This window comes from Neofelis nebulosa, chromosome 6 (assembly GCF_028018385.1).
Source record: "Neofelis nebulosa isolate mNeoNeb1 chromosome 6, mNeoNeb1.pri, whole genome shotgun sequence".
Lineage (NCBI taxonomy): Eukaryota > Metazoa > Chordata > Mammalia > Carnivora > Felidae > Neofelis > Neofelis nebulosa.
Window position 1 is genome coordinate 81936944 of NC_080787.1, and position 24082 is coordinate 81961025.

At 38.0% G+C, this 24082-nt stretch overlaps 1 protein-coding gene across 9 annotated transcripts in view; it reads left to right on the forward strand.

The window, feature by feature from the left end:
* The window catches only part of CFAP206 (cilia and flagella associated protein 206), a 47054-nt gene that overhangs the window by 5368 nt on the left and 17604 nt on the right, over nt 1–24082 (forward strand). For 5 of the 9 annotated variants that reach the window (XM_058734662.1, XM_058734660.1, XM_058734664.1 and 2 more), the window contains 8 exons: nt 1455–1567; nt 2173–2256; nt 5200–5290; nt 6810–6998; nt 7795–7953; nt 9434–9642; nt 20486–20605; nt 21972–22170. In XM_058734662.1, the coding sequence (XP_058590645.1) occupies nt 1460–1567; nt 2173–2256; nt 5200–5290; nt 6810–6998; nt 7795–7953; nt 9434–9642; nt 20486–20605; nt 21972–22170 (1159 nt within the window). In that variant the 5' untranslated portion in view covers nt 1455–1459. The remainder of the gene's footprint in view (nt 1–1454; nt 1568–2172; nt 2257–5199; nt 5291–6809; nt 6999–7794; nt 7954–9433; nt 9643–20485; nt 20606–21971; nt 22171–24082) is intronic. The other 4 variants (XM_058734661.1, XM_058734665.1, XM_058734663.1 and 1 more) reach the window with 2 other exon arrangements.

A 24082-nucleotide genomic window follows, 5' to 3' on the forward strand; every position in this document is an offset into this window, starting at 1 on the left:
CTGCCCATAGGCCTGATGTTTCTCATTATATCTACCTCCCCAATAATGTTTAGTTATCCAATTAAAAAAATATAAATATGCTTTTGGTGACTATCATTTAAATTGTCAACCCAAAAACAAACCAGTTCAAGGGATAAGGCGGTTGTTTGGGATAAAATGATTGGGGTCAGGGGTGTACAGGTTTAGGTAGAAACCCAAATAGTGTACTGATTAAAGGAGGTGGCCTCAGGGTTTTTATGGAAAAAAAAGTGTAGGTAAGTTTTTAAAAAAGAGCTCATTGGTGCTGACAGGCAGGGCTAGATTTATACTTCATTCATTGGTCAGGTGAAGTAGTCACTAGTCAAAAGTTTGTATTTATCATCATGCTTTTCAAACAGGATTTTCTTGTTCTTGCCGACTTGGAATGTTGGCAGTTTGGCTTAGTTCAAAGATTCAGAGAAGGGGACGTGTGAGGCAGTTCCCCTGAAATGGCTGCTCCTGCTCTATTTTAAAAATGTCTCTACTTATGTCATTTTCACAAAATTGAAAATATTTCAGTCCCAGTTTGACGTCCTGATTGCTCTTTCTGTCATCAACAAAATCCCTCATTTTTATAAATATAGAAGTTTTTTATCTTTATAGATGCTAATGCATGCTAATAAGTTGAGATAAATAATTGTATGACTCTTTACAAATATAATAAGAAATCTAAAGAGGAAAAAATCATATATAAATACTGTTAGGGTGGCAAAGAATTGCACGAAGAGTAGAGCTAGAGGCAGGACAGAGTTTATTTACTCTCCACGGGAGGAGAGGGGCCAGATATCCAGAGAGATGTCGCTGGGACTTCTTTTGGGTTGGGCCTTTTAAAAAAAAATTTTTTTTTTAAGTTTATTTATTTTGAGAGACAGAGCAAGCAGGGTAAGGGCAGAGAGAGAAGGAAGGGGGAGAGAGAGAATCCCAACCAGGCTCCAAACCACCAGCATGGAGCCCAACACGAGATTCGAACTCACAAACTGTGAGATCATGACCTGAGCCGAAACCAAGAATCAGAGGCTTAACCTACTGAGCCACCCAGGCGCCCCTGGGCTGAGACTTTTAAGGGTTTTGTTTGTTTGTTTTTCTTCTTTTAGGATGTGATAGGGTTGCACCTGTACCCATGGTGGGTGTGGGGAGGTAGGGAGGGGGTCAATTCTTGTCCAGGTAGAGCAGGAGGCAGCAGGTTTCTCCTGGGGCTCTGTCTGGGGCTTGTCTGAGATGAGGGTTGTGGTCAGGCTAGAGAAGAATATGTTTTATAGTTGGGATCTATTTTCTGACAGTGTAGGGAGGGCCCTGTGACCTAGGAAAACAAAGAGTCGGGGCCAAGTGCAGCCACCTGTGAATTTTGTCTGTAAGCTTGGCTGGGGGTGGGGGTGGGGTTTTTGAATAGAGTCATTTCAAATAATAATTCTTAAAAAAAACATTGTTTTATTTAGATAGAATGCCTCCCACTCAGGCAGAAAGTGTTATAAAGAATATCATTCGAGAAATAGGACAAGAATGTGCAGCCCATGGAGAGACTGTTTCTGAAACTCTGGCAGCTTTTATGGTAAGAATGAATATTTTTTTGAATTACTGCTTTATTAAAAAATAGCCTTAAGTGGTACCCATTTCGCTCTTAAAATTCTGTGAAGCTTTCCTAAATGTTATTCAGTTGCAAACATTGAGACCATTGGACAAGTTAGCAAAAAAATGTTTTTCAATGAAGCATGTCAGTTCTAGATATATAGAAACTGATTTAGAAGATCTTGATTGGTTTTGGAAACATCAATTATGTCATACGTCAGAGTTTTAACGTGTATTTTTGTTCACCTTTGTAAAAATTACTCATTGCCTTGGTCTCTATGTTCTTGCTTTTGTTTTAATGATACACAATAAAAATGTGATAAAATATTCAAATAGTTTCCCTATCTAGAGTCTACTCACTGCTTTCAAGTTATTTCTCCATATAATTTTGTGAACACCATATTCAAATTTGATGTTTATTGCTTCCTTTCTTTGACCTGTAATGAAGGTGCTGATGAATTGGATGATAAAATCAGCTGAATAATCGACCCCTGAGTAATCAGGAGGCAGCTGTTTAAAAAATGGAAACAAAATAGTTTCATAATTATATGAGATAAAATGATTTAATAGATTCTTTCCTATTCACAGGTGAAAGCTGTTGTCTTGGACCCAAGTAATGGCTTTAACATGGATAGAACTCTCATGAAAAGTGACGTACAGAAACTTGTTAAGGTGGTTATACAACAGTTCTCAAATTTTAAATTATTTCTTTGCAATTCTGAATACAATAGTTGTGTTAGCCATTAGTGCTGTGCTTCATGAAATAAGACCCTACCAACTAGTGGTAGAAACAAGTGTGAAATGTATTGTTTCTCATAAAGTCTAGAGATACATAGGTTGTTTTTCCTGGCTTCCTGGGCCACCATCCTGTATAGGCTTTCATGCAATGGTTACAAGATAGTTACTCCATCTCTAGGTAGGTGTGAGGGAAGAGGGCAAAGGGCAAAGTGTGTGTGCCAGTTGGGTCTGTCACTTTCTATTAAGAAAGTAATAGCTTTCTCAGAACTTTTCTCATGTGCTTACATTTATTGACCAGAATGATAATGCAAGTGAGCCTGGGACATTGATTTCTTTTTCTTTTTTTCAACAGAACAAATCTTTGTCCCAGTCCAGATTGGGGCTATTAGGAAGGACGGGTGTGGATATTGGCAGGCAGCGGTATCTTCACAGTATTTTAGAGACCTCTTGTTATTTTTTTTTTAAATTTTTTTTTTCAATGTTTTTTTTTATTTTTATTTTTGGGACAGAGAGACACAGAGCATGAACGGGGGAGGGGCAGAGAGAGAGGGAGACACAGAATTGGAAACAGGCTCCAGGCTCCGAGCTATCAGCACAGAGCCCGACGCGGGGCTCGAACTCACAGACGCGAGATCGTGACCTGGCTGAAGTCGGCCGCTTAACCGACTGCGCCACCCAGGCGCCCCAAGAGAGACCTCTTGTTATTAATCTAATGTTACATTGAAAACATTATTATTTGTTAAGTTCTTTTAGTGTTTATTTATTTTTGAGAGACAGAGAGACAGTGCAATCAGGGCAGAGGGAGAGGGAGACACAGAATCCAAAGCAGGCTCCAGGCTCTGATCTGTCAGCACAGAGCCCGACGTGGGGCTCGAACCCACAAACTGTGAGATCATGACCTGAGCCAAAGTTGGGATGCTTAATTGACTGAGCTACCCAGGCACCCCACATCAAGAACATTATTAACTGACTTGTCATACAGTATAAAATTACATAGTACTAAATTAAGATTCATATAATTATTGATTCAGTGTAATTTGTGCTTTTCAATTCTGAAGGAAAAATTGAAGCTCTAGCAAATAATTCATAGTTAGAAATAAAGTATATTTGCCTGAAAACTAGTTTTAGGAACCAAAGAAGGCAGAAATTTTAGACATTAGTTTTTTCACGTGTTTTGAGTTTGACTCACTGGATATAGGTGCTTACATATTTATTTTGTAAATATTCCTAAATGTATTTCCTAAAAATTGAACATAATTTTTTTCTCCCAGGCTTAATGATTTTAATTTTAATTCCCTCCTTCACACAAAGGACTTTATAAACAAGCTTTCCCAAGCTGGTGTATGGATATTTCCTGGGCTCAAGCAAATGGCAGAGAAAATTTTCATCACCCCATCACCCATCGTCTCTCATAGCCAACAATTCACACAATGGAGCGCAGGTCTATATGCAGCTTCCAGAGGGATCAGGAAGAGCTTTGGAAGCCTGGAGCTGTTAGGATGATTTTGCAGTAGAGATGCCATGATTACGCAGGGCAGCCTAGAGCTGGGTCTTTCTGTGATGATTGTCTGTCTGTCTGTATGTATGTATGTATTTTGAGAGACAGAGAACGTGAGTGGAGGAGGGGCAGAGAGGGAAACAGAGAATCCCAAGCAGGCTCAGCGCTGTGAGTGCAGACTCTGACTTGGGGCTTGACCTCATGAACTGTGAGCTCATGACCTAAGCCAAGATCAAGAGTCGGTCACTTAACTGACTGAACAACCCAGGAGCCCTCTGTGCTGATTTTAAATGTGGTATGAAACCTGTTCTTAGCAATAGGGGAAATGGCCGTGATGGTCGGTCAGAAATTTTATTGGAAATATCTGGAGGAAAATCAAGGAGAGGCAGAAAATAAATTTTTCTCTTTTTCAGGGCTCAAGAAGAGTTTTTCTTTTTTCCTCTAACTTACCTAAGTTAAAAAGAATCAAACTCAATTTACTTTTAATGTGACAGGTACATAAATTATCAATGTACCTCTTGCTTCAGAGGACAAAGATTGTTTCCTTTTTTTCTCAATTAAAAATCATGTGGATGAGTTAATTTTTGTATTTGTGAAGGAAGTTTGTTTTTAGAACAGTACTTTTCCACCTGGAGGGATCTAGGTGCACAGACTCCATAAAAGCACAGGTTCCAGGCCTTGGTCTTATATTCAGTCTCCGTCCTCCCAGGAAAGCAGGGTTGGTGCTCAGGAAGGTGCAAGGAGGGTGTTGCCGCTGCTATGTCTGCTGCCTGCATATATAAAGCCTAAGGGGTGAGATAGGAAAGAGAGAAAGAAGTCAGGTTGATCATCTAATCTAAAGAGAAGTAGAATGGGCCATCTATGTGGGAGGAAAATGGGAGAAAACAGACCAGGGGAGGAAATTTTGAAATAGAAACCAGAACCAAAGAGATTTTGTGAGAGAGGAACAGCCTTTTATGAAATAAAAGTAACCCCCCAAATCAGCAAAGAATGAGTGTTGCTTAAGAGGCTCAAATAAATAGTAATGAGGGGCTCTAGATGAGCTCTGGACAGGAGCCTAAGCTTCGTGGAGCATTTACTCATATCCAGACTGGATAGACAAACCAAAGGGTCAGATTTCTCGCCTTTGACTAGACTATTAGCCACCTGCATATGGTGATATTGCTGATCTCAGGGAAATAACTTATTACTTAATAAACGTTGTGGTGGGGTAAACTGTGAAGCATGAAGTCCTCAAAGAGCAAAATAATAAAAGGGGCTATTGGTGGATAAATGTCAGAAACCATTGCCTTGATGTTTCTCTTAATTTTTGAAAATAACTGTAGGAAATACTTATATTTCAGAAAATATAACCAGAAACATGGGATATTCTTTTCTAGCTTTGTGTATCTCGGCTATTGGATAGTAAAAATCCATCCCTGGACACCATTAAGATGCAAGTCTACTTTGATATGAATTATACAAGTCGAGGTAACATGCTACCTATTTTGATACCCTTTTTAAAGGATTCATATTGTATTGCAAGTAATAAGGGCTTCATTTGGTTGACAGTGATTAATTTAATTTTTTAGTCTATCTTTTGAAAAATTTTCCAACTTTGAAGAATGTAATGAAGGTGGATATGCTCAATGAGAAAAACATTAATGGCCTTTGTGAGTGTTAAAAGTAAAGTCTAATTATTATGCCTATGATAGTTATGTTTCCAAGTCCATTGTGCTTTAACCATTTTATTGCTAACACTATAATTAGAAATTAAAACAATCAGCCCATTGAAGTTAAGAGTTTCTCATTTGCTAATTTTTTTGTTTTTGCTTTATATTATCTTATAGTGCTTACCTAAATTAGGTAACTATCCCAAAATGAAATGAATGATGGGAAATTGAAGTTTAGAACTTATTTCCTTATGTAAGTAGTTTAATATATACATCAAAGGTACACTGGAAACAAGAGAAAGAGGAAAATAAATTCCTCTATAGACTAGACTCCCTCTGCCCCACTGCAATACCATTATTATTAACCATTTGGTGAAGTGTATTGAACTTGCAGTTATGCTACATATATAAATTACATATCTTGCTTTTTTGCTTAATAATAATGAAATTTTAAAGTGATAATGGAATTGATGAAATTGTAATTTAGATTTTTAAATTTCATAAAGTTCTCAGTTGTTTTTGTGGTAAGGGTTTAGATATATATTGTACATGGTTGGTATGTTAATTATTGCCCTTGTAATAGTAAAATGGGATGTCTTACTGAGTTAGTTGCAAGAATTGTCCTACGTGAATTGTGGTTTCTGCCACAATTAGGCCTAGTCCTCACCATATCACAGGAAGAGGGGAGAGGGATATAATTCTCAATGCAACATCAGATTACCAGTAATGCTATTCAAAGTAAATTTATCTAGACCTAAAATAATCGAACAGGAATATTTACATATATGTATATTTATACTATACATGCTTGCATATAGTACACTACCTGGGCTTACATGTAGTGTAAATATATGTGTGTGTGTGTGTGTGTGTGTGTGTGTGTATATGTGTATATATAATATATATATATTATAAACACACATACTAGAAACATATATATATACATATGTTTCTATATATACATATATATATATGTTTCTAGTATGTGTGTTTATAATATATATATATTATAAATTGTCTTTTATGCTTTTCCTGCTTAATTAGGAGGTTTTAGCCCTCTTAGATATTACTGTTGGGTTGTCTGTTGAAAGTCTTATGTATTTTGAAAAAACATGCCATTTAAAGCACTGTAATAATCTTTCCTACTAGATTTTTGCCTTGAGGTTACTTACTGACCACTGTTTATTTTTTATTGTGATTATTACACCTTAAGAAAACACTTGTTTTTGTGCAATAGAGTTGCCATACCCAAGCTATTTTTTTCCTCTGGTCCTACTTTCTTCTGTGATGAGAATTCTAAGTCAAATATGTGGAACATTGTCCTTTGCCAATTTTAGAGGAATTTCTTGAAGAACATCACCGAATCCTGGAGTCTAGATTAGGCTCTGTTATCAGAGAAATTACAGATAACAGAGCATGCACTAGAGAAGAATTGGAAAGCCTCTACCGAAAGATTGTCAGCTATGTGTTACTACGTTCTGGGCTGGGATCCCCTACAGATATCAAGGTTGTCAGAGAGGCAACAGGTAAAAAATCTGTATGATTCCCATTCCATATGTGAAAAGATGTGAACATTGTATATCTTGTAAAAGCTGTTAAATTAAAAGTATTGAAGACTGAATTTCCCTTTTTATCTGGAAAAAAAAATCAGCACAAATAAGAGGTTAAAACTTAGCCAGATTCCTTGTACAGTGTTTATTAACTCTAAAACCCAAGTAGCACCTCTGGAAAGTGCATATTGTTAATTTTCTTGGAGCTGCACATGTCCAGGGATCCATCATTCCTCATGAGAGAAACACTGGCAGTGTGATTAACAGTGCCAGGCTGATCAGGTAATGGGGACTGTTGGAAAGGGAGATTTCATATTGATTAAAGGCGTTGCATTTGTCACCTAAAATGGATGATGGAAAAGGACGCTGTTTTAGCCTCAGGAAGTATTTGCCCACTTTGATAATTTAAGGTAAGGAAGACGCAAGATTTCTAGTCTTTTTTGGCTTTCTTCCACAATTATTTTAAAGCAGTGATTTCTTCTATTCAGAATTCTAATTAGAAAGCTTGTTTTAATGCCCATTGTCAAAAATTACTGATGGGTGCTTAATTATTGAAAATAGACACAAGGCAATGGCATTATTTTCAGGAGCCCAGCTTTGAGATGTGATAAATGTTGTTATATATTCTGTAACCAGGTATCAGAAATGCAAAGAATCATATAAGTAGCTCTGTAAGGACAGGCCTCTCAACTTTCTGCTGAAAGAACGCTATAGTTTAGGATCTGATATCTTTATTCTACCATTTTGTTGTCCTTTTTGTGGTTTGTTTTAGCTGCCCTACAGAGTATTTTCCCTCAGGCTGAGCTTGGGACGTTTCTAACACTTTCTAAGAAGGACAAAGAACGCCAACTGAAAGAACTTACCATGGTTGTTACTGGGATTCGTTTATTTAACCGAGACTGTGGAAAAGGAGGAGAAGGCATTGATGACTGTAGGTATATCCTTAGGTTAAGTCTACAAGTTATGCAGGTTTAAAATCTAACCTGCACAGTGAGGAAAATAACGTACAGTACTCCGCTGGCATTCTTAGATTTAAGGTGTTCAGTTTTGACTCTACCTTAGGCACAACTACTTTCATAATAGATGGTAATTTTTAGTTTTTCTGGGGCAAGACTTGCAGTATCATAAACCACGAAGCTAGTGGGGGAGAGTGAATCAGTAGAAGGAATGAGGAGCCTGCCTCGAGGCCAGCCTCCTTAATTCAATGGGCTCTGTGTTCTTTATTCCAAGTCAAATAACCAATTAAAAAAATAAAAATAACCCTGAAAACAGTGGCTGATGCAATTAACAGAATGCAAAGGTATAAGAGGGGATATTTGCAAATCTGCAAATCCAGGAGCATTTACTGTGCTGTTACATACTTAATGCATTCACCATCTGTAAGTTTGAAAGCACTCATGAAATACTTGATTAAGGACTCAGTAGAACGAACTTCCTTATGAATTTGGTATACATGTAGGCCCACTGAGAAGATGTTAGTATCTTTTTACCAGATCACTTATCTAGTATAACAGGGTCAGTTTTTATGTTTTAAAAACTGTTCTAGAAAGTCAAGTTCCTATTCTTTTTTTTTTTTTAATTTTTTTTTTCAACGTTTTTTATTTATTTTTGGGACAGAGAGAGACAGAGCATGAACGGGGGAGGGGCAGAGAGAGAGGGAGACACAGAGTCAGAAACAGGCTCCAGGCTCCGAGCCATCAGCCCAGAGCCTGACGCGGGGCTCGAACTCACGGACCGCGAGATCGTGACCTGGCTGAAGTCGGACGCTTAACCGACTGCGCCACCCAGGCGCCCCTCAAGTTCCTATTCTTTATAAAGTTCCTTATCTTGCTAGACTGTTCTGTTTTTTTCGGTATCCTGATGAGTTTCCTTTTTTTTTTTTTTAATGTTTATTTTTGAGAGAGAGAGACAGAGTGTGAGTGGGGGAAAGGCAGAGAGAAAGAGAGACACAGAATTTGAAGCAGGCTCTAGGCTCTGAGCTGTCAGCTGAAGTCATATGCTTAACTGACTAAGCCACCCAGTGCCCCAATATCCTGATGAGTTTCTTAAGTCACATACTTCCCCCCTTTCTTTTTTTTTTTTTTTTTAACAAAATATGCCTTTTCTAGAGGTACATGATCAGTAGCACATAATACCAAAGTCTATCTATTCTTTAGATTCTTCTATATTTTAGTGGCAAAAGCTGATCTGCTCTACAATGTCTTTTGTTTGGACAGATTTCACCCCCCCCACCCCCCGCCCAGTTCTTTATTTCATGGTGTAGGGAGAAATATATGAAATATATACCTTCTTATTATTAATTTGGTTAAGGAAAAAAACTAACTAAATTTAATGCTCAAAATGCAACCACTTCGTAGGCTTCTTCTTCTTTGTAGATTCTTTCATGTCTCTCAATATACTTTTAAAAACAGTGCCAGCTATTCTACAGGAAGCAATCCCAGCCACCACTCAACACATCGATTCCCAACTTCAGATTGCGCAGGACCAGGCATACCGCTACACAGCCATCCTTGAGACAGTAGCAAAGAACCCACTCTTGAGTATGGAACTTCAGCCATATATGTTAAAAGAAGCACTGTATAATATGCGGCAATATGAGACCTTCCTTCAGATCATTTTGGTGAGTTAATGTCATAAGATCTGGCCTTTTCCATAGAATGCAACTACTTTATACATTATGGGCATAAATATTAAAAATATTTATATATTTTGTTTAATATATATTAAACAAAAGGTAGAATCAGGTTACTGATACAGGAGGCAGCCTTAATAACTGCTCGGTTTATATTGCATATGTTGGGCTGAGAACTAAAATAGAAATGGGGAAGCTGGATTTTTATTTTAATGAAAAATATTGATAGGAATTGATTTGTGTAGTTGTTGATTGTCTCTGGTGCTCAGTGGAATGATTGTTAGTATGCTGTAGTTAAGCAGGGGTGTGTGTGTGTGTGTGTATGTAAGTAATACTGTATTGTTTTCATGCAAAGCAAGTATCTAATGTACATTTTGGCAGGTAGTTGGCCAAATAATTTTTATGTAATTGTTCTTGCAAAAATTGGTTGAAAAGATTTTTATTGCTAGTATTTTTATTTTTAAAATATTATTTTCATGTTTATTTTTGAGAGAGAGCGCGCATGTGCATGCATGCGCGTGCGCGCGTGCACACACACACACACACACACACACACACACACACACGAGTGAGCGGGGGAGGGGCAGAGGGAGACAGACAGACAGATAGAGGATCCAAAGCAGGCTCTGTGCTGACAGCAGAAAGCCTGATGCAGGGCTCGAACTCACAAACTATGAGATCATGACCTGAGCTGAAGTTGGATGCCTAACTGACTGAGCCACCCAGGCATCCCTATTTCTAGTATTTTTAGATCTATTGAACAAGCCACACAGTAACCCCACATAGTTGGAAAATATGGTAAAGTGGTGATTTTAAACTTTTTTTAAAAAGTGGCAGAGCACTTTCAGATACAATTTTACTCAGAACCCTAAAAGTATAAAACAGGTATCTAGGTGAAAGGATTGAGGGACCTTTTCACCAAGGAACATCCCCATTCCACCCTAGGGTTTTAGGGGACACAGTTTGTTAACTGCATCTTGACAGTGAGCTGTGTTCCTACCAGTCGATGTTTTTTGTTTGTTTGTTTGTTTTTGTTTTTAGCTTTATTGAGACATAATTGACAACACTGTAAGATATTAAAAATGTACAATGTGATGATTTGATGTATGTATACATTGTGAACGTGTTTCTTCCATTGAGTTAATTAACACATTCATCCCACTGGTCACTGTTTACCTTTACACAATGTCTACTTTCCAATAACTGTGAGACTCAGGGTCAGTGAACTTCTTTCATATGAGTGAATACCAGTGTCTTGAAGGACAGAACAGGATGTGTTTTTAATTCGTATCTTGATGACTTGATACTCCTTCTGGATGCACTTGATCTATCTTCTCTCCTTACCTTCACTGTAGGGAATAGAAAGAAAGACATCCAGATGACATTACTTCATGGCAAGAAACTAGGTTGTGGTCCTCACAACTGGCCAACTATCTAATTGCCTTCAGAGATGAGGATTGTAAATCAGCTATTCTAATGGTTTAGAATCATTGTTTAATGTTTATTTTTGAGAGAGAGAGAGAAAGAGAGGAAGGGGCAGAGAGAGGGGTGGATAGAAGATTTGAAGCAGGCTCCTTACAGCAGAGAGCCTGATGAGGGGCTTGAACCCATGAACCATGAGACCATGACCTGAGCTGAAGTTGAATGCTCGACTGAGTTACCCAGGCGCCCCTAAATCAAATTATTCTTTAGGTGGATGTTCCTCTAACATTGATTTGTGGCTATCAGCCTTATCTAACTAGTCAGATACTGAGAGGATTTTATAATCAGTTTATCTTGAAGTACACGTAGATCTGTAGGATTAAGAATCTCACATTGACTTCATCATCTGTGTTTGGAAGGGATACCATAAGAAAGAACCTTCAGAAACTGTCACACATAATGTAAGGATGTTGTAGAGAATGTCATCCATTATGTAGCATCTTCTCAGAGCTTTCATTTGTGGATCATGCTCAGCTAATTTCCAGTCTGAAAGTCTCATTGTTGTTTTCATCCTCAGAGCTAGAGGGACAGCGAGTAGAGTATATAAGCAATGAGTGTGGGCTCTGCAACTAGAATGCTTGTGTTCTAATCCTGACTTTGCCACTCAATCCGTGTCTTTGAGGAAATTGCTTAACTTCTCTGTCTTGGTTTCCACATCTGTAAAGTGGGATTATTGATAGTCTTCAGTATACAAGTAAGGTAGAACAGTGCCCGGCACATAGTTATGTGCTCAATAAATTGCTGTTGCTGCTAATGTTTATTATTATTTTTAAAATGTTTTAATGTTTATTTATTTTTGAGAGAGAAAGAGCACAAGCAGGGGAGGGGCAGAGAGAGAGGGAGACATAGTATCCGAAGCAGCTCCAGGCTCTGAACTGTCAGCACAGAGCCCGACATGGGGCTTGAACCCATAACTGTGAGATCATGACCTGAGCCAAAGTCGATCGCTTAACCAACTGAGCTACCCAGGGGCCCCAGATAATGTTTATTATTGCCACTGTCATTGTTGTTAGGACTTAAGCAGAATGGCTCTGATTTTATTTCTGGAGGAGAACAAACTGAAGAGCTCTTATTTTTCTAGACAGTATCTCAGGTTGAAGCCCTTTGGTGCTTACTCTATTGAGAAAGTTAACTTTCTGGTCTCCCCACTCTTTGTGACTGTTTTATGCTAACTTTAGTCAGGGTCAGAATGAGTTCTCTTAATCATCTGACTCTTTTTGGCTTAGTTGGTGTTTTTGTTGTTTTGTTTTTAAATATCCAATCTTCTCCCATCAATCTACCTGAGTTACAGTTAAGGTTGCTTGTTATAGAATGGATATAGGTTAATCGGTATTATCTCTGGGTTATAAAATATGTCAGTTTATGTTGAGCTGAGAATTTTTCCTATCTATGAAATCTGTGAATATTCTTTTCTAAAGTCACATTATTTGAAAGGATGTATTAATATAACTTTTTGAAGGTTTGAATTTGATTTTAAACTTTTTTTTTGCCAATATTACATAAAGTTTATGTAAACATTCATTTAAAAAATTTAATTATAGCCTGGGTAAGGTAGTGAGTTATTTTATTTTCTATTAGGATTTTATCTGCTTCAGGAAACAAATTCAGATATTCTTCTTTTTTACATTTCTTTAACGTTTATTTATTTTTGAGAGACAGAGAGAGACACAGTGTGAGTTGGGGAGGGGCAGAGAGAGAGGGAGACACAGAATCTGAAGCAGAAGCAGGTTCCAGGCTTCGAGCTGTCAGCACAGAGCCTGTTGCAAGGCTTGAACTCACGGCGGCGAGATTATGACTGGAGCTGAAGTCGGACACTTAACTGACTGAGCCACCCAGGCACCGCAACAAATTCAGATATTCTGAAAGAGACGAGGGAGGGGTGATCACAGTCTTGTTGGCTGTCTTAGCTGAAGGAACAGAATTCCATCCTCTGTGGGGCTCTGAAGTGCAAGGCAGTCACCAGAGAAAGCCACTCATTGTTATGGTGCAAGTAAATGCTGCATTTCACATGTAACATTCGTAAAATGTGTAAGTCAAGACTTTAGTAGATTTCTTCTCCCTAAGCTATGTTCACAGGGCCTATTCACAGAGTAGACAACATTAGACTTCTTGATTTTTTCCTGATAATGCCAGTAAAAAAAAAAAAAAAAATCAGGTAGGTGGAATTTATGTTTGTTTTAGACTTGTTGAAAATGTCCATGGAACAAATTATGAGGAATTTATTAATTAAAAGGGACTGGGTGGCTTTTAAAACGAAGGGGTACCTGGGTGGCTCAGTCAGTTGAGCGTACAACTCTTGATTTCAGCTCAGGTCATGATTCCAGGGTTGTGGGATTTAGCAGCATGTCTGGCTCCACATTGAGTGTGGAGCCTGCTTGAGATTTTCTCTCTCTATCCCTCTGCCCCTTCTCTGCTCGAGAGCGGATGCTGTCCACTCGAGATGCTGTCTCTTATAAAAACAAAAAAAACAAAAAAACCAAAAAAAAACAAAGAAAAGAGTGGGGAAGAAGCATGCTGGCATCATATGCTTTTCCAAAGCAGTTTTTTGACTCATTATGAACAAAAATTTTTAAAAAAAATTTTTTTTAACGTTTATTTATTTTTGAGACAGAGCATGAACAGGGGAGGGGCAGAGAGAAAGGGAGACACAGAATGTGAAACAGGCTCCAGGCTCTGAGCTGTCAGCACAGAGCCCGACGTGGGGCTCGAACTCACGGACCGGGAGATCGTGACCTGAGCCGAAGTCGGACGTGTAACCAACCGAGCCACCCAGGCGCTCCTGAACAAAAACTTTTAAAAAAGAGATAGAATTCCTAGAGGACAAATTTTATTATTATTTTTTTTTCACCAACAGTCTCATGAGAAATATGTTTAAGTGTTAGGATGCTGTCAACTTCATGGTGTCAGATACAAGTGTTTCACAATGCAAAATTTATCTTTGGCAACCAGAGCTCTTGTTTTCCTGAAGTGAGAGACCCATTTCATTTATTTCAGGAAAATACCTGCCAAATAGCTAAGGCTCAAAAGTCATAGTTTGTCAGTCAGTTGCTCTTTCAAGTAAAAATCATGTTCTGCGGGAAGAAAAGATGGTAGTTCAGCTCAAAATTCAATCAGTAAATGTTTTCCTCGAGAGAACTATGCATTTTAATATCCAGCAGATGTGTTTTATATGTACTTTCCATCCCATCTTACTGATTGTTAAAAAGCTTGTACTTATGGATCAAGATTTAGTAAAATTAATACTTTTTACTGCATCATCAAAGATACTCTTCTTAAAAATTTCTTAAAATGTTTGTTTTTGAGTGCGCAAGAGTGGGGGAGGGGCAGAGAGAGAGGAAGATCTAGAATCAGAAGCAGGCTCCAGGCTCTGAGCTCTCAGCACAGAGCCCAAGGCGGGCTTGAACTTTACGAGCTGCCATGAGATCATGACCTGAGGCAAAGTCGGTCACTTAACCAACTGAGACACCCAGGTGCCCTGTGCATTGTCAAAGATATTCTTGAGTGAAACTGGCTTTTTAAATTGAAATATAATTGACACATAACATATATTGGTTTCAGTTTTACAACATAGTGATTTACAACATACACATAGTGTATGTGTATATTGCAAATTGACTACCACAATAAGTAACATCCTTCACCACACATAGTTACAAAACCTTTTTTCTTGTGATGAGAAGTTTTAAGATTTACTCTCTGCAACTTTCAAACATCTGATACAGTATTATTAGCTATAGTCACCATATTGTTACATTATATCCCCGGGACTTGTTTATCTTACAAATAAGTTTGTACTTTCTGATCTCCTTCACCCATTTCACCCACGGCCCACCCCCTGCCTATGGTAACTACTAGTCTGTTCTCTGTATTTAAAAAATTGCTTTTTATTTTTATTTTTGTAGATCCCACCTATAAGATCATACAATATTTGTCTTTCTCTCTCTGACTTATATCACTTAGCATAATGCCCTCAAGGTCCATCCATGTTGTCACAACGGGCAGGGTTTCCCTCTTTTTTTGTGTGTGACTGAATAATATTCCAGTGTGTGTGTGTGTGCGTGTGTGTGTGTGCGTGTGTGTGCGCGTGTGTGTCTGGGTCTGTGTGTGTACACACACCCATATGTATATGCCATATTTTCTTTATCTGTTCATCCATCAATGGTCACTTAGGTTGCTTCCATGTCTTGACTATTGTAAATAATGCTGCAATGAACATGGGGGTGCCTATGTCCTTTGGACATATACTGAGAAGTGGAATTGCTAGATCGATCATATGGTAGTTTAATTTTTTTTTTTTTGCATTTTTTAAGTTTATTTATTTATTTTTAAATTAATTAATTTTTAAATTTACATCCAAGTTAGTTAGCATGATTTCAGGAGTAAATTCCTTAATGTCCCTTACCCATTTAGCCCATCCCCCCTCCCCAAACCCCTCTAGCAACCCTCTGTTTGTTTTCTATATTTAAGAGTCTGTTAGGTTTGGTCCCCCTCTCTGTTTTTATATTAATTTTACTTCCATTATGTTCATCGTTTTGAACGTTTTGTATCTTAAAGTCCTCATATGAGTGAAGTCATGATATTTGTCTTTCTCTGACTGACTAATTTCGCTTAGCATAATGCCCTCCAGTTCTGTCCAAATAGTTGCAAATGGCTTTTTGATTGCTGAATAATACTCCATTGTACATATATACCACATTTTCTTTATCCATTCATCCAGCGATGGACATTTGGGCTCTTTCCATACTTTGGCTATTGTCGATAGTGCTGCTATAAACATTGGGGTGCATGTGCCCCTTCGAAACAGCACACCTGTATCTCTTGAATAAATACCTAGTAGTGAAATTGCTAGGTTGTAGGGTAGTTCTATTTTTAATTTTTTGAGGAACTTCTATACTGTTTTCCAGAGTGGCAGCACCAGTTTGCATTCCTACCAGCCCTAACACCATTTATGAAACTAAGGCAGACTAAACTGTTAACTTCCTAGTAAGATAAAATCACAGATCCACCAGCAGTGCAAAAGAGATCTTCTTTCTCCGCATCCTCGCCAACATCTGTTGTTGCCTGAGTTGTTAATGTCAGCCATTCTGACAGGTGTAAGGTGTTATCTCACTGTGATTTTGATTTGTATTTCCCTGAGGATGAGTGATGTTGAGCATTTTTTCATGTGTCGGCCATCTGGATGTCTTCTTTGGAGAAGTGTCTATTCATGTCTTTTGCCCATTTCTTCACTGGATTATTTGTTTTTTGGGTGTTGAGTTTGATGAGTTCTTTATAGATTTTGGGTACAAACCCTTTATCTGATATGTCATTTGCAAATATCTTCTCCCATTCCATTGATTGCCTTTTAGTTCTGCTGATTTTTTCCTTTGCTGTGCAGAAGCGTTTTATTTTATTGAGGTCCCAGTAGTTGATTTTTGCTTTTGTCTCCCTTGCCTCCGGAGACGTGTTGAGTAAGAAGTTGCTGCAGACAAGATCAAAAAGGTTTTTGCGGGGCGCTTGGGTGGCGCAGTCGGTTAAGCGTCCGACTTCAGCCAGGTCACGATCTCGCGGTCCGTGAGTTCGAGCCCCGCGTCGGGCTCTGGGCTGATGGCTCAGAGCCTGGAGCCTGTTTCCAATTCTGTGTCTCCCTCTCTCTCTGCCCCTGCCCCATTCATGCTCTGTCTCTCTCTGTCCCAAAAATAAATAAAAAACGTTGAAAAAAAAAAAAAGGTTTTTGCCTGCTTTCTCCTTGAGGATTTTGATGGCTTCCTGTCTTACATTTAGGTCTTATTTTGAGTTTATTTTTGTGTATGGTGAAGAAAGTGGTCCAGGTTCATTCTTCTGCATGTCGCTGTCCAGTTAGCCCAGCACCACTTGCTCAAGAGACTGTCTTTCTTCCATTGGATATTCTTTTCTGCTTTGTCAAAGATTAGTTGGCCATATGTTTGTGGGTCCATTTCTGGGTTCTCTATTCTGTTCCACTGATCTGAGTGTCTGTTCTTGTGCCAGTACCATACTGTCTTGATGATTACAGCTTTATAATACAGTTTGAGGTCTGGGATTGTGATGCCTCCTGCTTTGGTTTTCTTTTTCAAGATTGCTTTGGCTATTCGGTGTCTTTTCTGGTTCCATACAAATTTTAGGATTATTTGTTCTAGCTCTGTGAAGAGTGCTGGTGTTTTTTGATAGGGGTTACAGTGGTAGTTCTATTTTCAATTTTTTGAAGAATCTTCATACCATTTTTCATAGTGGCTGCACCAATTTATTTTCCCCACCAACAGTGCATGAGGGTTTGCTTTTCTCCACATCTTTGCTGACACTTGTTACCACTTGTCTTTTGATACTGATAGGTGTGAGGTGATCCCTCATTGTGGTTTTAATTTGCCTTTCCCTGATGGTAAGTGATGTCAAGCATTTTTCCATGTACCTGTTGGCTATTTGTATGTCTTCTTTGGAAAAATGTTATTTGGATCCTCTGGCCATTTGTTAATTGGATTGTTTGGGTTTTGTTGTTCTTGTTGTTGCTGCTGCTGTTTTTGCTGTTTATTTATAGGAGTTCTTTGTATACTTTGGATGTTAACCTCTTATCAGATATATGACTTGCAAATATTTTATCCCATTCAGCAAGTTGCCTTTCCATTTTGTTGATGGTTTCCTTTGCTGTATAGAAGCTCTTTGGTTTATTATAGACTCACTTGTTTACTTTTGTTCTTGTTTCTTTTGCTTCTGGTGTCAAATCAAAAAAATATCACCAAGACTGATGTCAAGAGGCTTACTGCTCCATGTTTTCTTCTAGAAATTTCAGGATTTCAGGTCTTAGATTCATGTCTTTAATCCAATATGACTTGATTTTCTGTATGTTTCATTCTTTTGCACGTTGCTGTCCAGTTTTCCCAGCACCATTTATTCAAGAGACTGTCCTTTCCACATTGTATATTATTGCTTTCTTTGTCATAAATTAGTTGACCGTATATGATGGGTTTATTTCTGGGCTCTGTATTCTGTTGATCTATGTGTCTGTTTCTATGCCACTAACATACTGTTTTGATTACTATAGCTTTGCAATATAGTTTGAAATTAGGAAGCATGATGCCTCCAGCTTTGTTCTTCTTTCTCAAGCTTGCTTGGGTACATGGGGGTCTTTTATGGCTCCATACAAGTTAGAGGATTGTTTTTCTATTTCTTTGAAAAATGCCACTGGAATTTTTAACGTTTATTTATTTTGAGACAGAGAGAGACAGAGCATGAACGGGGAGGGTCAGAGAGAGAGGGAAACACAGAATCTGAAACAGGCTCCAGGCTCTGAACCGTCAGCCCAGAGCCCGATGCGGGCTCGAACTCACGGAACATGAGATTGTGACCTGAGCCGAAGTCGGTCACCCAACCGACTGAGCCACCCAGGCGCCCCATCCACCGGAATTTTTATAGGAATTGCATTGAATCTATAGATGGATTTGGGTAGTATGGACATTTTAACAATATTAACTCTTCCCGTCCATGAACACAGACTGTCTTTCTACTTATTTGTGAGGACCATTTTACACTAAAACTTCCACATAGTTGTCAACAAATTCTTTTTGATAAAATGTTAACAGAGTGATTGTTTTAGGTCATAATCAGGAAAAATCAAGTATTTCTGTATGACTACTCTGTCGGTGTCCTCTGAAAGCATAGCTCTGGGGAGGAAGTCTAGAGTATTTTCAATTATAGATTTAATGAAGTCATGTATTGAATGTAACTTTTACTTTGGAGAGCATATTATTTCTGTTTCTTGTTGCTGTTGCACAAATCTGAAGAGACTTTAGGGACCCCATTTTCATATTTTATTTTTATTTTTAAGTTTATTTATTTTGAGAGACAGAGACAGCATGAGTGGGGAGGGTCAGACAGTGAGGGAGAGAGAGAGAGAGAGAGAGAGAGTGAGAATCTCAAGTAGGCTCCATGCTGTCAGCGTAGAACCCGATGTGGGGCTCGAACTCATGAAACTGTGAGATCATGACCTGAGACGAAACCGAGAGTCAGACACTTAACTGAGTGAGCCACCCAGACACCACTCATATTTGATTTCTAAAACAAAACTAACAAACAAGGGGGAAAACTCTATGAGGTAGGCAAGGGACCTATTAGATGGGATAGATAGGATTACATGGAGCATGTAGCAAGGGGAAGGAGATGCTTAAAGAAAAGTATAGGTAAAATTAAAACAGGATGCATGTTAAGATCTGTGAATAAAATATTTCATTAGTTGAAATACAATAATATTTGATATTTTAAAAGAAGTAATATTTTTGTCAATTAAAAATAGTCTAGTAGGGGTGCCTGGGTGGCTCATTCTGGTGGTCTGACTCTTGATTTCTGCTCTGCTCCTGATCTCACGTTCAGTGAGATTGAGCCCCGCTTCTCGCTCTGTGCTGACAGCATGGAGCTGGTTTGGGATTCTGTCTCTTCCTCCCTCTCTCTGCCCCTCCTTTGCTCGTGTGTGCACAATGCACTCTCTCTCTCTCTGTCTCTCTCTCAAAATAAATAAACTTAAAAAAAATAGTCTAGTAAAGCATATACTTAGGCTCATATTTGAAGACTCAAATACATTTTTTTTTCCTCCAAGTAACTGTCACTCTTTTACAGTGTACTGATAAACCCATACCACCGCTATTTCTGGTCACATCTTAGACAGTACAATATAATGGGTAAGAGCTGGGTTCTGGGCTCCATTGGTCTGGGATAGAACCATGATTCCACCCTTTATTAGCTGTGTATCCTTGGGCACTTTACTTACCTGTCTACATCTTAGTTTTCTTATTTATACTTAACGTCCTTTTTGTACTTATAAGTATTTACTATGATGCTTAGCACATAGAATAAATGTTAGTAATTATTTCAGATTCAGCATTTAATACCTTATTTTCAGATTACTATTGTCATATCAGAAATACATTGTTTTTCTTTCAGTGATGTGATTTTTAAGATGTTCTGCATTCTTGGATGTAATTTTAAAAAATCTTGGTATCAAAATTGTTTTTAGAGGAACACCTCATTAATTTTATCATTAAGGAGTGGGAAAATAACAGCTGAACAAAGTTGTGTCGTAGGATCCCCTTCTCAGGAATGCAGTTATACTGCCTGTCAAAGAATACCTTGAGAAAAAGAATACCTTTGGGAAAAAATTATAGCTATTGTATTTCAAAAGATTCATCTATCCAACAGATATTTCTGGAGTGCCGTTGGCACACCAGCACTGTTCTTGGTTTGCAGATACCATGGAGAATAGAATTTCTGCTCCCGTTGTGCTTAGGAGCAGGTAGGGCTTAAAACACATGAATTTTTTAGTGACGTTATAAAAATATTAATGCAAATTATGTTGTCTTCACAGTCAGATATAATTACCTGTGCTGAAGAAGTAGAAATGATGATAAAGCAGTTAGGAGCCCAACTGGAACAATTAAAAATGACTGTAAAATCAAAGACTGCTGTCCCAACATCACAAGTCTTTGTAAGTATTTGCCATCAACTTTGACCTTGCTTAAGAGTGAATATACCTTTGAGTCCTATACAATCGAATCATAAGTAATCATAATTATAGTTAATCACTAAAAATATAATACTGGTTTTTGTACAAGTTGATCCTGTTCTTTATGGTTGTTTTGTAATAACCGTGTAAGTTGGATGCGGGACTTCCCTCTGCAGGCAGTTGCTACTAAAGGAAACGCGGGTATATATTATGATAGCCATAATACCAGCACGGGCTGTGGCAACAAAACGAATCTGTAATGCAGTGTTGAGAACACGTTCACAGTGGCTGGTTAGAGATTGCCTTCAGCCAAGGGGTGATGTGACTTGTGTCCTTTATGAAGAGACAGAGGATAATCCCTGTGTTTACCAGGCCTGCACTTACACTGACTTTCTGATTATCTGTACCATCTTAGGGGCAAATCTGGTAGCCCAAAGGAGGTGTAGGGTGCACATGCAATATTTTATAGAGCATTTTGAGGCCTTGACGATTTTGTGTAACCATTCCCAATGTTAGGTTTTAAAAGCCAAGAAACAAAAGGCTAAGTTGTTTTACCTATGAGTAGGGCCTAATTAGTTTCTGTATATGTTTATTCAATAAGTCAGTGACCTTTAGTATGAATAAAAAACGTTTTATCTCATGGCACCTGGTGGCTCAGTAGGTTAAATATCTGACTCTTGATTTCTGCTCAGGCCATGATCTCCTGGTTCATGGATTTGAGCCCCGTGTCGGGCTCTGTGCTGACAATGTGGAGCCTGCTTGGGATTCTCTCTCTCTCCCTCTTTCTCTGCCCCTCCCCCAATCTCCCTCCCTCTCTCTCTCTCTCTCTCTCTCAGCCTCTCCCCAAAATAAATAATATAAACATTAAAAAAAGTTTTTATCTCACTGATCTAAAATCTTTAACTTGCAGCTCACAAGATATGCCTCAAGATATATCTGTAGACTTTCAGGTTCTTTTAATCATGATTGAACCAGATTAATCTAATAGTAATGAGTCATATTTAGCTTTTTTACAAAAAGAAGATATTTTCCTCTTGGCTTTTTGAGGTCAAGCATCCATAAATCTTTCTTAGGTGATCGATGTGTTTGGCTTTTTGGGTGGGGGGGGGTAAATTAACTTTATGACAATCACACCAACACGAATAGTTTGAAATAAAATACAAGTTTTTTTTTCTCATAATTTATGAATCCTATTGCTATGTAGATTTTATTGTTTAACTTCACAAGACTTTGACTTGTCTTCAGAAGAATTTCTTTACTAACACAAATTTGTTTTTGTTTTTAAGAGCACAGTGATTTGTAATTCTATTAAACAGTTACATTTTAAACATTCTTTTCTCTTCTTCAGCCCATCTTCATTGCACTTTCCAATCTGTGGACTAGCTTCCAGGATGAAACTGTTTTGATTAGTGTCCTCAGTAATTTGACAACTCACCTTGAGCCATTCTTGGGTGCTCATGAACTCCTCTTTCCTGAGAAAGTAATGCAGAATCTTCTTGATGGGCTGACTGTGAAGACTGATGTGTGCAGGATGAAGGAACACATGGGTAATAGAAACCATCCTTGACTTCCTCTTCCTCTTAAAAGTGCCTCTAGAATAAAGGCACTCTTTTAAAATTTTCACGCTTGGGGCACCTGGCTGGGTCAGTCAGTGGAGCATCCAACGCTTGATCTTGGGGTCATGAGTTAGAGCCCCATGTTGAGCATAAAGTTTGTTTTTAAAAAAAGTAAAATTTTCATGCTCTATCCTTTTGATAAGGTATTAAACATCTTTCTTGATTAAAAGAGTACTAATGTTCATTATGAAAAGTGCAGGAAACAGAAAATATGTAAGCTAAGTACCTTACTATCCAGTAATAAGCATTCTTTTGTAAAAAAAAAAAAAATTAATGTTTATTTATTTATTTTGAGACAGAGAGCAAGTGGGGAGGGGAAGAGAGAGAATCCCAAGCAGGTTCCACACTATAAGTGCAGAGCCCAATGCAGGACTCGATCTCACAGACCATGAGATCGTGATCTGAGCCAAGGTCATGATCTGAGCCGAAATCAAGAGTCGGCTGCTTAACCTACTGAGCCACCCAGGTGCCCCCAATAATAAGCATTCTTAATGTTATTGTCAGGGTTTTGGTTAGCAATGATTTTCCTTGCTTATGTGTTTCTGTTGTAGTCTTAGTGATCTTATTATTGATTTATAGTAGGAGAAGATATTAATGTTTGCCATATTTAGACCTCTATTTCTTTAGCATGTCATTTGCCATATATCTACCTCAGATTCAGGCTGAAATTTATAAATCAATGAAATTTATCCCTGTAAAATTGAGCTTATTTTAGACCCTTTAAGAGATGCACTGATTCTTATAAGAAGGCTGTCTTTATCAACAAACTACTTTTTACTTTTTTGGTATCTTTTGTCTTAAAGACAATGGGAAGTTCTTGAGAAATGCCAAAATAGAGTCTGGGCATTGTTGCCTAAAAAGAAAGTTTTTTCCAGAAAATGAGATTTGATAATTTACTCTCTAAATTTCTTTTACAAATTCAAATTTTGTATAAGTGGAAAATAAAAATGAAGTTGTAATTTCCATTCTTCAACTACTGGACTTAAAAAATAAACTTGAAAACTAAATTAGAAAGACTGAAAAGCATCCTTCCAGGTAAAGTTTTTCCTACTTATTTTATTGTATTAAAACAACATATCTACACAAATACCAAGTGAAATTAAAAAGTTAAAGTCACTTAGGGGCGCCTGGGTGGCTCAGTTGTTTAAGTGTCTGACTTCGGCTCAGGTAATGGTCTCACAGTTCGTGGGTTTGGGCCCCGCATCTGGCTCTGTGCTGACAACTCAGAGCTTGGAGCCTGCTTCGAATTCTGTAACTCCCTCTCCCTCTGCCCCTTCCCGGCTCGTGCTCTCATCTCTCAAAAATAAATAAATGTTAAAAAAAAATTTAAAAAAAGGTTAAAGTCACTTCAGCAGTAAATATTAAACTACTTCAACAGTAGATTTTAAACTCACCATTATTGGCAAGACAATTTACTTCTTGGAGTTAAACATGTCACTTTCCACTATATGTCACAACTTTTTATTCACCAGAACACTATTTATCATGTTACTGCTCCAGTGAATTGGGAGACCGAATGTTCTTCTAAAAGAATTTAATTAACACTTGCCACATCTCCTCTCTGTTTTGAGGCTTTCAGGCATATCAGGAAAAAAGAAGGAAGGTTTATTTTCCCCAAAGTATGCATTTACTTCTAGTTGTAGTCACAAGGGCATTTGTGGTATTGCTGTTTTGATGTAGAGCCAGACCCAGAAGTATAGTAGGATTGCCAAAGCTAAGAACCTTTGGGATCAGTGTTTTACAAATATGTGTTTTTGTTTGTATAAAAAATGTGGACTATTTGTTTATCACATGTAAATAAGTAAGCCAGCCACCATTAGGAAGGATTTTTAAAAGTGTAAAG